General features: G+C 58.8%; 1 protein-coding gene across 3 annotated transcripts in view; it reads right to left on the bottom strand.

Annotated features, from left to right (window-relative positions):
* KNDC1 (kinase non-catalytic C-lobe domain containing 1) overlaps positions 1 to 12,006 on the bottom strand; it is a 69,118-nt gene extending 57,112 nt beyond the window's left edge. The window contains exons 1-3 of one of the 3 annotated variants that reach the window (XM_051982801.1): positions 11,622 to 12,006; positions 2,645 to 2,843; positions 1,599 to 1,657 (exon numbers count right to left, since the gene is read on the bottom strand). In XM_051982801.1, the coding sequence (XP_051838761.1) occupies positions 1,599 to 1,657; positions 2,645 to 2,843; positions 11,622 to 11,744 (381 nt within the window). In that variant the 5' untranslated portion in view covers positions 11,745 to 12,006. The remainder of the gene's footprint in view (positions 1 to 1,598; positions 1,658 to 2,644; positions 2,844 to 11,621) is intronic. The other 2 variants (XM_051982799.1, XM_051982800.1) reach the window with 2 other exon arrangements.
* Positions 12,007 to 14,102: the final 2,096 nt, after the last annotated feature.

The raw sequence follows: 14,102 nt of genomic DNA, 5'->3' as shown, positions 1-14,102 counted from the left end.
CACCCCCCCCATTCTTTTTTCTTGTGTTGAGAGCTTGCCGAGAATCATGATCTTTTTTGGCCTACAGATTCCCAATTGTCTGTAAGGAATAAGATTGAACTTGGTAGCAGTAGTAAATTCAGGAAAACCCTCCACAAGAGGCAGTGAGGTGATACCCTCACTGTTTATGAGAGGGCTTTCGCTAACCAGAAGCAAAGCAGGAATGGTTGCTTTGAGGTCAGTCAACAAGCATTTTGAAGCACCTGCTGTGTCCTATGAACCATGCTAAATGCTAGGATACAAAGAGAGGCTATTCAGAAATCACACTTCCCAAGGATGACCATGAATGTACCTTTCTAAGGCTCCCATCATCTCAGCAGCCAGCTCAGACATGAATCTTTGCCCCTTTAAAAACAGGGCCCCAGGGCTAGCTTGATATCCAGAAGGTGAGGGTCTTCCCAGCTTTTCCGTTCCCCCGATCCCTAAACTTGGTATCCCTTTCTGCACCTTTCATGCCCCCCACATTCTCTAATCTATTGACAAGCTTTATTTCTGCCTTCCCATCCCCCTATACCTGCATACCCCCCCACATATATATAAATGATTTTCCCAAAATGTGGACTTGACTAGGTCACTCCTGCTCAATTGAACCTCAATGTCTCCCTATTACCACTTGTGGGCTCCCAGCAGGATCCACCACACAGCAGCCTGTTCCTTGGCTCCTGAGGGAGTCTCTGATGCTTCACTTTGGGGCCATGTGCCTTCCCCCTCCTCCAGCCCTACCTCCTCACCCTAGCATCCTCCAACACAGGGCAGGGCTCCTGCCTCTCCAGCACTGTTTCCACCATTGAAGCTCTCCTCCATTTTTCAGGCATTTTTTGTCCTCCCTGATAATCTAGAGAGAGAGGATCAGCATCCAGAACAGGTCTCATTCACTTGGCTGGACATTCTACACAGGTTTTTCCCCAGCCAGCCAACTTCTCTCTTGGCCTCCCTCAGTCTCCACAGTTGCTAAAATCCTGCCAGCACGAACCATCTTATGCCCCAACAGCCGCGGATCAGCGGAAATGAGCATCGTCAGTCACCATGTTACGCTTCTGCCATTTTCTCACTCTAAAGCTGGGGGTTAGCAGCTTATTAGTTAGGTTTATTTCTATTTATTTATTAATAATGTATTTATATTGTTAAAGTTTATTTATAAAAGGATCAGTTTATCAGTTAAGCTCAGATACCCCTTTTCCCTTCCTGCCCAAATAAAATGTTTTTGAGGAAAACCCATGATGTTTCTGGATCCCAGGAGTCAAACACTTTCACAACTTTCACAAAAGCTGGCCAACCTCTGAAGCTGGCTGCAGATTCACTCCTAGGAACAGAGTAACCGAGAGAACAAAGGAAGGAAGAAAGGAAACCAGCACTTACTAAGCACCTACCATGTTCTCTCAAGGGGATCAACAGGCAAGCAATCACGGACAAATGAGCTACAGAAAGGATAGATTGGAGAGCCTAAATAGAGGGCAGAAAGGGGATGGGGAGGGCTTTACTCTAACTAAATCAAGGGCTTGACAAAAAATCACAGAAGAGAAAGGCATCCTTTGGTGAAAGCCCTAGCCTTTACTTACCTCAAAAGTATTTCCTGTTATGTCGAACTCTGGAGGAACGAAGGCACCTTCAGGATCATCTTGGGAGGAAGGGAGACAGAGAAATAAATGGCCTCCGCTCTCGAGTGAGCCCAAACCACATCCACCTGAGCGATGAGTGATAGCAATGGCCCGAGTGGGTTTTGTGGCTCCAGGACAAATGGAGCTTCTCCTGAAGACTCAGGAGACCCCAAGTTGCATGTAGAGAGCCGGATCCGGAAGGGCTAATTCATCCCAGTGGGCAGGGCCCAAAGGGATCCCTTTCTTCTGCGGTTTCTAAGGCCTCCAGCTCCGGGAAGTAGCCTCCACAGAAGCTGCTGGATGACCGCCTTTAGCTTGCTCCCACCCAGAACTCCTACCCCAGCTGCGTCCCCCAGGCAATTAATGTTGTTTCCCTCTGGCCCCCAAAAGCTCAAAGCTTGTCTTCCTGGAGGTGAGGAGAAACCGCTCCTGGGTTGGCCCAGCAGTAGATGTCCCTTGGACATGGAGGCTGCTGGGAGCAGAGCTTCCACTCTACGTGGAAAACTTGCTTGCATTCACTGAGCTACGAGAATCAGCGGGCAGACATGAGAAGCACTGGGCGGGCTGGGGAAGAGGACCCCGCTCCACCCCTGCTTGGGTTTGGGGTGTGGACCCCAGCTCCGGCAGAACGTGTGTGGTTACAGTCAAAGAAGGGCAGTAGCTGCTTCCCAAATGGTCAAGGACGGACCAGCCCCCTGCGCCAGCCTAGTGCAAGGCAAGCTCAGAGCTATGTTCCCCCAACAAAACAGTTGTCACGAGTCCAGCAGAATGGGTTTGCTCTCTTGGAAACATTTGCTGGGGCAAAATTATTGTGACTCATCTAGATCTAGTTTTCAAACTAACTGGGTTTCAATTTTAATGACATTCATTAAGAAATGATGCTCTCCTACAGCACTGCAAACACAGCCCGACCCGTAGTTTGGCTAAGCCCTGGCCCCTCCCGGGGCCCCCGGGGCAGCGGGCGCACGGTCAGCCGGGCCGGGGTCCGGGGAGGTTCTGGCACTCACCGCTGAGCTGTTCCATGAAGCACACGTTGCCATTGGTGTTAAAGGCCAGCGTGTCCGGGGTGATGCACAGTGTCTGGAAGATGGCAGAGTGGGCGATGCTCCTCAGGGAACGGCTGCACTCCAAGCACACGGCCCAAATGTCCTGCTCCGTGAGGCAGCTGTCCCGCAGGGACAGGATGTCGGCGAGCGACACGTTCTCCTGCCAAGACAGGGATTCAAAACTCACTCGGCCGCACGGGACGCGGAAACACACCGGGGCACAGGCAGACCGGGACGACCGGCCCCCGAGACCGATGCCTACTAAGTTTGACCTTGGAAAGCCAAGATTCCACACCTTCCTCAGAACTCACCTCCTTGGAAAAACCTAGGGCTCGCCACCAAAAAAATATCCTTGGATTTTAGTCCTTGGATTTCTCATATCCTTGGATTTTAATGAAATTAATAATGAATACAGTGAGATTTTCATTAAAAATCTTGAGATGGAGCTTAGATCATTATTCTGAAATACAGCATAAGCCGGCTGTTTGCCTTGATCAGCCCGAGCAGAAAGTACCCCCACATTCTCTCCCTGCTCCTGGGCCCACACACACAGACTCGTCAGAACCCCCCCCCCCCCTGCTGCCACAGAAAGGGACCAGTACCACAGCAGGATAATGTCCACAGGCCATAGCTTGTACTTCTACCGTAGGAGGGGGATGGTCCTGTCGGGGGAAAGAAAGTGCTGCTCACAGGCCTGGCTGGAGATCTACGAGCATCAGCCAAGTGGCTGCCTTGTTCTGGAGGGTGTCAGGTCACTGGCCTGCGGACCAGTACTGGGGGGGGAGGCTGAGGAGTCCCATCACCAAGGAATCCTGAAGAGGATGGGAAAGGAGATGGGGGGGAGGAGATGGAGAGGGGAAAGGAGATGGGGGGGAGGGAAAGGAGATGGGGGAGGGAGACCTCTAAACTATAGGCCAGGGAGATTGCTGAAAGACTTCTGGAGCGTCTTATTAAAGGGCTGGTCAGTGAAACTAAGGCAGCAGGGATCGCACAGAGCCAGCAGGCCCTCCCTGGGAAGAAAGCTGGGCTGGATGCACCTGGGCTCCCTTACTTTTAGGACAACCAGACTGGAGGGCCCTGGCAATGGGGTAGACAGCGCTCCCCGAGATTTCTGGGAAGTTCCTCAAGCCCATCTTATGGCAATGACGGAGTTTAGGGCCAAATGAGAGATTAGGGGGCTCCTGGAAGGGTTCAATGGCCCAGGCCAAAGAAGGAAGGAAGGAGGCCTTCGGTGAAGTGTCTGAGGACCCTGGCCCTCTGGACTCTATTGATGACTTGGATCAAAGCAGCACAGGATCATGAGAAAATGGCGTGTGTGGGAAGCATGAATGCCATCTAGCTCAACTCCCCTATTTTCTACATGAGGAAACGGAGGCAAAGAAAAATGAAATGGCTTATCCAGGTTAAACAGCTTGCATGGTCGAGTGGGGGCTGCAATCCAGGTCTTCCCCACTCCAAAGCGAGTACCTTCTCCACCAGTGGGAAGCTACCCTTCGAAGCATCCATTGGGTCACTATCAACTCCATGGATAACAAGGTCGGGATCCAACACCAGGCTCAGATTGGCTCAGAGGGGCTGCCCCGAAGCACTCCCATGGAGGTTCAGGCAATCTTTAGACAGCCCCGGGCCGTTCTGGCCTCGGGGCTTTCAGCCTTCGTTTTCAGAGGATCAATAGCCACAAATGATGTCTCCACTGGAATGTGAGTTGGGTCTCAGGGGGGCAGAGCTGAATGAAGCCACGGGCTTCTCTCTCTCCTCCTGAGTCACCAAAGTCCAGGGGCAAAGCCCGAGGATGACCGGTGATGGCCCAGAATGCACCGGATGGCTCTGGCACCCGGACAAGCGCTTCCACAGCTTCAGCTCCTCTCACGGTTGTGGGAACAAACCGTCCTCCTCTGCCCACTGCACCAGGGAAAAGACACATTTATGGCAGAATCTCCCAGACACAAACGGGGTGAGGGGAAGAGGAATCACCAGCAGCAAGGGGGATCCTGGAAGGCTTCCTGGAAGAGTGGGTGGCTGAACTAAATCTTGGTGGAAAGGAGAGATGTGGAGGGGGGTGCAAAGGGAGTGCATCCCAAGTGTGGAGGCTAAACAGACGCAGTGAAACATGGGAGGAAGAGGCAGAAGGTCTCAGTGGTTGGACCAAAGAGTACAGAGGGGGGAACAACGTCTGAGAAATCCCAGCTGCAGCCTGGGAAGGGCTTTAATGCAAATAGAAGAGTCCACATTGGATCCGAAAGGCAATAGGGAATTAACAAAGGGGAGAGTGATACGGGGGAAGGTGTGCTATCAAAATGGCATCCGGAGGGCGGCGTGAGAACGGACTGGAGAGGGGAAGCCACGGGATGTGTCAGCAACAGAAACACTGAGACTGTTCTCTGTGGTCCAGACACGGTTGCCAGAAAGAGTTTTAGCTAATTGGACATTCTTATAGCCAAGTGTTTCTACTCTAGAGGAGGAGATGGTCAAACTGGCGCCGTTCCCCGCTGCCCTCCCGTGTCGCTTTAACTCAGAGATGACATTTAGAAGAACCTGAACAAGAAAAAGATGAGGGTGCCTCAAAATACAGCTTGGAGCTGCACGTCCCAAACAGTGGCCATGAGGACCTGCCAGGACCATCCCGTAGGCTCAGGGCTTAATAATCCAAAGAGCCTTTCATCCTTTTTAAGGGAGAAACTTGGGGGCCTTGTTGCCCCAACAATTCTTTTCAAAGTTTGACAAAGAAGTGGCTCTCTGAGGTGTCCTTTTGGGGGGGCAAGAGCTCCAATCGCTTTGTTCATGAGGGAGGCAATGACCTTAACAAAAGAACTGAGATTCTTTGGCCCTTAGGTTTGGTCCCAACTCTTAATGGGCAACGAGGTGGGTGGAGTGCGGGGCCTGGAATCAGGAACGTCATCTTCCTCCATTCAAGAGCAGCCTCAGGCCTGTGACCCTGGCCAGGTCACTGCAAGCTGTTTTTCTCAATTTCCTCAGCTGTCCAAGGAGCAGGAGAAGGGAATGGCAAAGCACGCCCAGGTGGGCCAAAAAAAAGCCTGAATGGAGTCGAGAAGAGGAGGACACAACCAGACACCCAGAAACCTTAACCCACTTCTTTATCAAAAGCCTTCGGGCCGCAACCCACCTACCGACAGCAAGCCGGGACAGCGTGTGAGGTCAGAGAAGGGCACGTCTCACATCCGCTGTGTTACCCGAGATCCCTCTCGTCACCTTCCTCAGAAAGAACTGAGCTCAGAAAGGGAAGGGGCTGTGCGGGGCTCCTGGAGGGAGGGCGCGCCCACCTCTGGGATCCATTCGGGCTTTCTTACGGGCGCCATTACCGGTCCAAGATCGGTCTGTCACTCACTCCCGTTAGAAAGAGCATCGCAATGAAGAGAGAACTCATCAGTCCATAATTTATTGCGAGTTTGGGGTCAAAGACCAACAAGCAAACGAGGTGAAGGCTGGCCCCCGTCCTCCAGAGGAGGACATTTAGATGGGAGAGTTAATGGGCAAACGACTGAGGCACAGACCCAGCCTGGACAGAACAGCCTCAGGAGGAGGCTCGAAGGTGGAACCGGCAGAAAAAGGTGAGACTTGCACTGAGATGGAAGATCGCCAGTTTGATGCAATCAATATTTAAGAAGTGCCTGGAGCGGCTCCGTGGCCCACCAGATAGAGCGCTGGCCATGAGTTCAAATCTGGACTAGACACTTGCTGTGGGAACTTGGGCAACTCACCTCATCCTGTTTGCCTCAGTTTCCTTTTCTGTAAAACAAGCGGAAGAAGGAAATGGCAAATGACTCAACTCTCTTTTCTGAGAAAACCTCACTGAGGTCACAGTGACTTGGACACTAATGAAACAACTCAAAACCCCAAAGTGCCTACTACGTATCTGGGATAAAGAAGAGGCAAGAGACGCTCCATGCCCTTGAGAGCCGTTTAATGGCACGGCACCGGGAGGGGAGGAAGGGACGGCACATCCTGGGACAGGAAGGGACTGTGCGTCCTGGGACAGGAAGGCCACCGCGGCGAGGAGTCCGGGGTGGGCAGCGAGGTGAGCGGGGCAGAGGGGGCTGGGCCGTGTCAGAGAGCCGGGCCCCTGCTAGATGGGCCACAAGAACAGGGGACGGGTCGTAGCCGGGCTGGGGGTGCAGCAATGGCCGAGGGTGGGGCAGCAAAGGCCTGTACTAGATGGGGGTGACGCCCCGGCGAGGGAGGACGGGCGTGCATTGGAAGGCTGGAGTTCAGATCTGGGCCCAAATGAGCTTTGTGAGCTTGGGCAGGTCTTCTGGCCTTTCCATCGGCCTCGGTGTTCTCATCTGTTGAGTGGGGATAACTTCAATCCCAGGGCTGCTGTGAGGGTCACATGAGGCAGTAATTGTAGGGCGTGTAACGAAGCTGAAAGTGCTCTAGAAAAGCCTGTGATGATCATGACAATGATGATGATGAAGATGATGATGATGATGAAGATGATGATGATGGTGATGATGATGATGATGACATACAGGAGATTCTGTGTGAAACGGACAGGTCCCGGCCCCACATTGGACGTGGGAGATGAGAGCCAGGAGTCCGGGTGTCTCCTCGGTCGGAAGCTCGGTGGTGAGGAAGGCGGCAGGAGGGACGAGCATTTAGGGGAAGGGCGGCGAGTGTTTTGGGGAAGGGCGGCTAGCGTTTAGGGGAAGGGCGATAAGCATTTAGGGGAAGGGCCACGAGCCCCGCCTGGGGACGCCGGGACGGACAGGGCTGCTGAACGGCCAGCTCACCGAGTCTGGAAGGCGAGGCTCCCGGAGCTGGCGGAACCTGGGGCCGGACACCTAGAACTGGGAACATTTGCAGAAGGGGGGGTGATTAAACCCACTGGGATCCCTAGGGAGAAGAGCAGGGCCCGGGGCGGAACCTGCGGTCCACTAATGGTTAGAGTCGGAGCCGGTAAAGGAGCCGTCAGCGTGGTAAAGGGGGTCAGGAGAGAAGGAGAAACGGGCGGGGGAGGCAGGATGTTAACCCTGAGTCGCCGGGACTCCTGACACCTGTGGGGGACAGCCAGCCAGAGGGTGAGTGGGCGCTGCAGGAGAGCAAGCTGAGGACGCGAGGGACCGTCGACAGCCACTGAGGGCAGGACCGAGGAGGAGCCGCAGACTGGGCAGTCTGGCCCCGAGGCTCTGAGGAAGGAAGGGGGGCATCAGGGAAGCCGCTGGACCTTCGGCTGCAGGATCAACGGGCTGGAGGGAGGGCGTCTGCGCCATCCGAGGGAGCCCCTGCAGGGCGGGAAGTACCCTTGCCTCCCTCTGTATCCTACAGCCGGGCACAGGGCCCGGCGCCTCGCAGGGACAACGGTGAATGACGGGTCGGGGCGGGGCAGAAAAGCTTAAAAAGCCAAGCCAGATTCCGAATGTGGCCCTAGAGTTAGTGGGGGGGGGGCGCCTCGGTCAGACCCTCATCCAGGAAGCTTTCTCACAGCTGAGCGGGGGGCGGCAGGAGGCCGGCCCCATCCCCCACCTTCCCCGGCAGTGAGCGAGGAGGGTCTGCGCCCGGGCTGCGGGAGAGGAGCGTGCCCGGGGCTGGGATACAAGGGGAGAAAGGCTCTGCGACTCTGCCCAGGGGGCCCCCCCACCCCCGGCTCCCTCCCAGCAGAGCCTCCGGGCCCTCTCCGTCACCGCGCTGGTACTGAATTAAACCCTAACAAGCCCAGGTCAGAGCCGGGACCTCAGGAAGAGAGGCTGGGGCCCGGGGACCCCCTCCCCCTCCTCTCTTCCCAGAGGTCGGGGGCCCCAGAGAAGGGCTTGCCAAGTCACGACCCCCCCATAGGAGGACGAAGCCCCTGGCCAGAGTCAGAGACAGGGAGCAGCTCTCACTCGGAGCACAGCTCAGGGGTCCAGCTGGAGCTTTTTCTCCTTTTCACATGAGAAGTGTCTGGTGGGGGGTGGACGGATTCGGGCATTGGTCTGTCAAAAGGGGCTCCAGCCTTTCTTCCTTTATCCTTGACCTGGGGGGGGGTTGGAAACTCAGTGCAAGCCTCCCGGAGTCCGCCGTGGGCAGGATGGAGACGCCCGGCCCTGGCAAGCTCCCCTTCTTACTCCAGAGAGCAGCTCTGGGGGCGGGGCTTCGGAGTCCTAGGCAAGAGGCTGGTGAGGGTGCCCGGGGAGCCCCCAGACTAAGCAGCTCCTCCGGCTGCCCTCGAGGTGGCGTCCGGCCTCCTCCCACACTCCTCCACCTTTAACGGTGTTTTGTTAAGTCTGGGACACGGCCGGTCCGGTTTCCGGACTCCTGGGGCAGGTCAGGAAGCACCGTGACCCGTGGGGGGTGCCTGGGCCCGGGGAGGGCGCCCGATCCTTGCCAGGACTTTCGGAGAGACCCCTCGCTGAAGCTTTTCCCTTGGGAGGAAGCGCTGCCCGCCTGCCTCCGGGAGGACCCCCGGCTCGGTTCCTTGACATTCCCCCCCTCAGGGGGCTTCTCTGCCCCTCCCCCTCACCAGACCGAGTCCCACAGGGATCAGACCCGTCCTGGGCCCGGCTTCATGGGTGGCGAGATCGGCCCATGGGCTCGAGGCCCCAGCGGGGAGCGACGCTTTTTTCTATTTCCCTCCCCTCACTCTGGGGGAGATCCCACAGCCAGCGCTGGCACAGAACTTGGCGGGAGGGGGGCTGTGGGCCAAGGGCTGCCCCGGCGCTCCCTCGGGAGCAAGGGCCCATGGGCCTGGGGACATTTCTCAGACCCTCCACGTGCAGGAGAGTGTTGGCGGAGACCCCACCGGAATTAGCCCGAGGCTGGGCCAAGGAGCCTCTGGGTGTCTGGTCCTCGGCCGGAGCATTCAGGCCTTATGTAAGCTGGTTGCGGAGTGCCAGCCTCCTCCCCAGTCAACGGGCCTTCCCTGAAAAACTGTGCCCCATTTGCCAACCACGTCAAGTAAGGAGGGTGGTGACGCTCTCCAAGGGCTCGGGGTCCCGGGGCAGCTTTATTAGCTCTGCCGAGAGACTGGGACAGGGGCATGTGGTCCCTGGCAGGGACCCCAGGGAGCAGGGAGGTGCCCCAGGGACCATCTGGTCCACCTCCCCTCTGAAGCTCATGTGAAAGCAGCTTCAGACTCCTCCAGACAAGGAAGCTGGGGCTCTCGGGTCTTCCTGCAGACAAGTCTTGGGAAAAGCAGAGACTGGGGAGGTTGGTGAGGGGGCCCTCAGTGGTCCAGCCCTGGCACCCAGGGACCCTCAACAGTCCAGCCCTAGTTCCCAATAGCCCTCAATTATCCAGCCCTGACTCCCAGGGGCCTCAATGATCCAGTCCTGGCTCCCAGGGTCTCTAATGGTCCAGCCCTGGCACCCAGGGACCCTCAGTGGTCCAGCCCTGGCTCCCAGGGGCCTCAATCGTCCAGCCCTAGCTCCCAGGGACTCCAATGGTCCAGCCCTGGCTCCCAGGGACTCCAATGGTCCAGCCCTGGCTCCCAGGGACTCCAATGGTCCAGCCCTGGCTCCCAGGGACTCCAATGGTCCAGCCCTGGCTCCCAGGGGCCTCAATGGTCCAGCCCTGGCTCCCAGGGACCCTCAATGGTCCAGCGCTGGCTCCCAGGGACTCCAATGGTCCAGCCCTGGCTCCCAGGGACCCTCAGTGGTCCAGCCCTAGCTCCCAGGGGCTCCAATGGTCCAGCCCTGGCTCCCAGGGACCCTCAGTGGTCCAACCCTGGCTCCCAGGGACCCTCAATTGTCCAGCCCTGGCTCCCAGGGACCCTCAATGGTCCAGCGCTGGCTCCCAGGGACTCCAATGGTCCAGCCCTGGCTCCCAGGGACCCTCAGTGGTCCGGCCCTGCCTCCCAGGGACCCTCAGCAGTCCGGCCCTGGCTCCCAGAGACCCTCAGTGGTCCAGCCCTAGCTCCCAGGGGCTCCAATGGTCCAGCCCTGGCTCCCAGGGACCCTCAGCGGTCCAGCCCTGGCTCCCAGAGACCCTCAGCGGTCCGGCCCTGGCTCCCTGCTCTGAGGGGATGCCCAGCCAGCAAAGCCAAGCCCCACTGTGCTCAGCCACAGCCCTGGGCCGGGGTTCCCCACCCACCTCATAATCAAGACTTGCAGACCTGGCTGGGGGTCCTGGTCCTTAAAGGAAAAGATTTGGGTAAAGGCTGGCCCAGTGCCTAGGGCTCAAGGAGGCTGCAGAGAGGGGTCCCACCGGGGTGAGAGGATGCTGTGTCTGAGCCCAAGAACCAGGACTTTCCCCAAGGTTTCAAGGGCAGGAGTTTGGGTCCAAGTCCCACAGGCTGGGGCTGGGGTCCCTCAGGGATTTCCTCTGCTTTGCTCAGGCTGGGCCTGGAGCAGGGGAGGCAGAAGCCAGGAGGTCCCATCCTGGTCCGGGCTCAACAGCCTGGGGGGAGGGGGGCTGGCAGCAGCCACGATTGCTGGGGTTCCGCCCCAGGTGCCTGGGCAGGGGCTGGGACAGCTCCCTGGTGAGCAGGGGCTGGACCAGCAGGAGGCAGCTCCGGGGCTCCCGACCCTTATGGGGGGGCTGGGCCAGCAGGAGGCAGCTCCGGGGCTCCCGACCCTTATGGGGGGGCTGGGCCAGCAGGAGGCAGCTCCGGGGCTCCCGACCCTTATGGGGGATTTGGGGGTCCAATCTGCTCCAGAATTTGCCAGAAGCCGAGCCCTGCCCTCGCTGGGGTGAGAGGCTGCGGGAAGGATTCCTGGGGGCGGGGGTTAGCCCGAACCCCAGCCCTCAGTAGCTGTGACTGGCCGGAGGCTCCGGGGTGCGGAGGGGGCGGCCCCCTGCTCTCGTCCCCTGCCCTTCCCAGCCCTCATCCTCAGGCTTCCTGCAGCCCAGGGGCCCGCGGGGCCGGGACCTACGGGGAGGACGGAGGGCCAAGTTCAGCCCTGGCCAGCCGGGGGCGCCGGGAGCCTCGGACCGGGCAGGCAGAGCTCAGGGTCCGTCCCGGGCTCCCCCTGCGGCGGGCAGCCCTCCGCCCGCCCAGGGGCCTCACCTCGTCCTCCAGCAGGGCGGGCAGCGGCTCGAAGTCGTAGAAGTCCAGCTCCTCCTCCTCCTCTTCGTCCCCTTGGCCCCCGTAGAGCTGCTGCTGCAGCGGCTCGGCCACCTCGGCGTCCATGGCGGCGCTGGGACGGCCGGGGGCTCCGTGCCCCCCCGGGGCCGCCTTGCAGCAGGGGCGGGGGGCTCGGCGGCCTCCCTCCCCGCGGCCCCGCGGCCGCCCGAGGACGGTGCTCCTGGTGGCGGGGACCGAGACCGCGCCGGGGCTGGCGCCGGGGTGCGTGAGGCTGGTCGCGGTGCTCGGCTCGGCGCCGGGCCGACCCCAGACCGTCCGCCGTCCGTCAAGGCTCTGGGCTGCCTCAGGCCCGGCTCGCCAGCGGAGCTCGGACTACGGACGCTGCGCCACCATGGCAACGCGCGCTCGCGGGAGCGGGAGCGCGCGGGGGGCGGAGCGGGGGCTCTGCCCCCCCTTCCCTGCGGGGCTGTCCGCTCTGGCCCCGCCCCCGCCCGGCTCCTGCCGCAGTGACCACCCCTCCCCCCGCCCCCGCTGTCCTTGGGTGAGGGGAGGGGCGGCTTGGCCGGGGCCGGGCGCGTGCGGGAGGAGCTGGCGGGTTGGGGAGGTGTTGGGGGGAGGGAGCAGATGGACCTCTGCAGTGGCAAGGGTGGGGGGGCTCCGGCCAGGCCCTCTGCAGCCCCCCACCCCAACGGCCCCGAAGCCTGGAAGGCCGACTTGGGGCTCCCCTGAAGTACCGGGACCCCAAGCCGAGCCCCCCTCTCCTCTAACAGTGAACCGGAGGCCTGACTTCAGGGCCTCAGTGCTGCCCCGCCGGGGCGTCCTCGTGGCGGGGGAGAGGGAGCACGCCCGAGCTGAGGGGAATTGGGGGGAAGCAGATCTTGCTGCCTGTGGGCAACTCCCAGCCCGAGAAGCAGCTCATTGACGGGCCAGTGGAGAGCCCAGTCTCTCTCAGTGACTTCCTAAGGAAAGGATGGCCAGCTGAATGGACGGAGGCATGGGGGGAGGGGGTGGATGGGATGAATGGAGGGCTGGATGAATGGAGGGCTGGATGGGGGGGATGGGAGAATGAATGGTCAGGATGAATGGATGGATGAATAAATGAGTGGGGGGGGGAGTAGATAGATAGGTGGGTGGATGAATAGGAGAGTGAATGGATGAATGTGTTCTAAGCATTGGAGAAAGGCTTTGAGAAGCCAGTCCCTGGTTTTCCCGGGCTCCCATTGCGTAGGACAAAACGCACAAGTTGGAGGGCAAGGTCCCCGGGGTCCTTAAGGAGCAGCAGCAGAGGAGTCAGTGGGGTCTCTTCCTATGTGGTTCCCACCTTGAATCCCGCCAGGATCCCGGGCCTGCCTGTCAGCGAGCCTCGGTCAACGTTACCTCTTCTGTGCCAGTTTCCCTACTTTGCCCCTTCCTGTCTTTGCCAGCTGCCTTTGGGAGGAGCCACCCCCATCACAGCGATTCTCCAAAGCTTTGACCTAGAACCTCCTTCTTCTCTTTTCTCACTCTGAGATCTCATCGGCCTCCAAGGTCAGCCAGACCCACAGCGCTTTCCCTCACGCCTCTCCAGAGCTCTGGACCGCCATTGTCTTGGCTGCCCATATACCATCTGACCCGGCATGGTCCATTGTTGTTGCAAAAGGGAGGATGTGTCCTTCCCCAACACCCCCTTCCCAGCAAACCTTTTAAACTGGTGGGGGGGTGTTCAGTCATTGCTATCCCTGAGCCTGAATCCCTTTTTCTCCTTCATTCTCCCCCCTCCCCAATCCCTTCCACCCAGTTGCCGAGCTTGGCCAGCACTGCTTCCGCAGCACCTGGCTCCATAGCAGGGACTATTTCGCCTTGAAGTGCTTGCCCCAGATGCTTATGAATGTTTCTTGTGGAATGAAGTATTATGGGAAGTATCACAGAGGGGACTCACGAGCCCGACTTTGTAAAGTGGGGAACTGTTTGTTGCCGATGGACAAAGTCAAGGAAGATTCTCCAACTCCCGCCTGGGCTGAGGAGTCAGTGATCTGGGCTGGCCACTGGGGAAGAGCCTAAGCTTAGGGAGCCTCAGTCCCCTTCTTGGGGCCATGTCTGGACTAGTCTAGCCCAGGACCCAAAGAGGTCCGTCACCTTCCTGCACAACCGAGGACAAGCTGAGTGCCCAGGACACCTGGAGCAGAGGAGAGCTGGGTCAGAAGGACCCTGGATTTCCTTGCTGCCCTCGTGGAACAAAGAAGTAATGACTCAGGGGACTGATGGTGTGTCCCCGGGGAGGAAAATCAGGACAGGTAGATGGGAAGGAAGGGCGAGGGTGAGCCCCTGAAGGGGAGAATTCACTGAAGAGTTGGCGCCCCGGGGTTTGGGTGGATTTATGGGAGTGTGTTCCCATCTAGCACTCCCCAAGCTCTTCTTCTAGCTGAGAACTTCTTGTCCTGTGTCTCTGACCTGGCTTGTTTTTCAAAACGTGATCACTGTAGG

This window comes from Antechinus flavipes, chromosome 2 (genome assembly GCF_016432865.1).
Source record: "Antechinus flavipes isolate AdamAnt ecotype Samford, QLD, Australia chromosome 2, AdamAnt_v2, whole genome shotgun sequence".
Classification (NCBI taxonomy): Eukaryota; Metazoa; Chordata; class Mammalia; order Dasyuromorphia; family Dasyuridae; genus Antechinus; species Antechinus flavipes.
The sequence above is the reverse complement of the archived record's forward strand: the minus strand, read 5'-3'. Positions and strand labels throughout refer to the sequence as shown.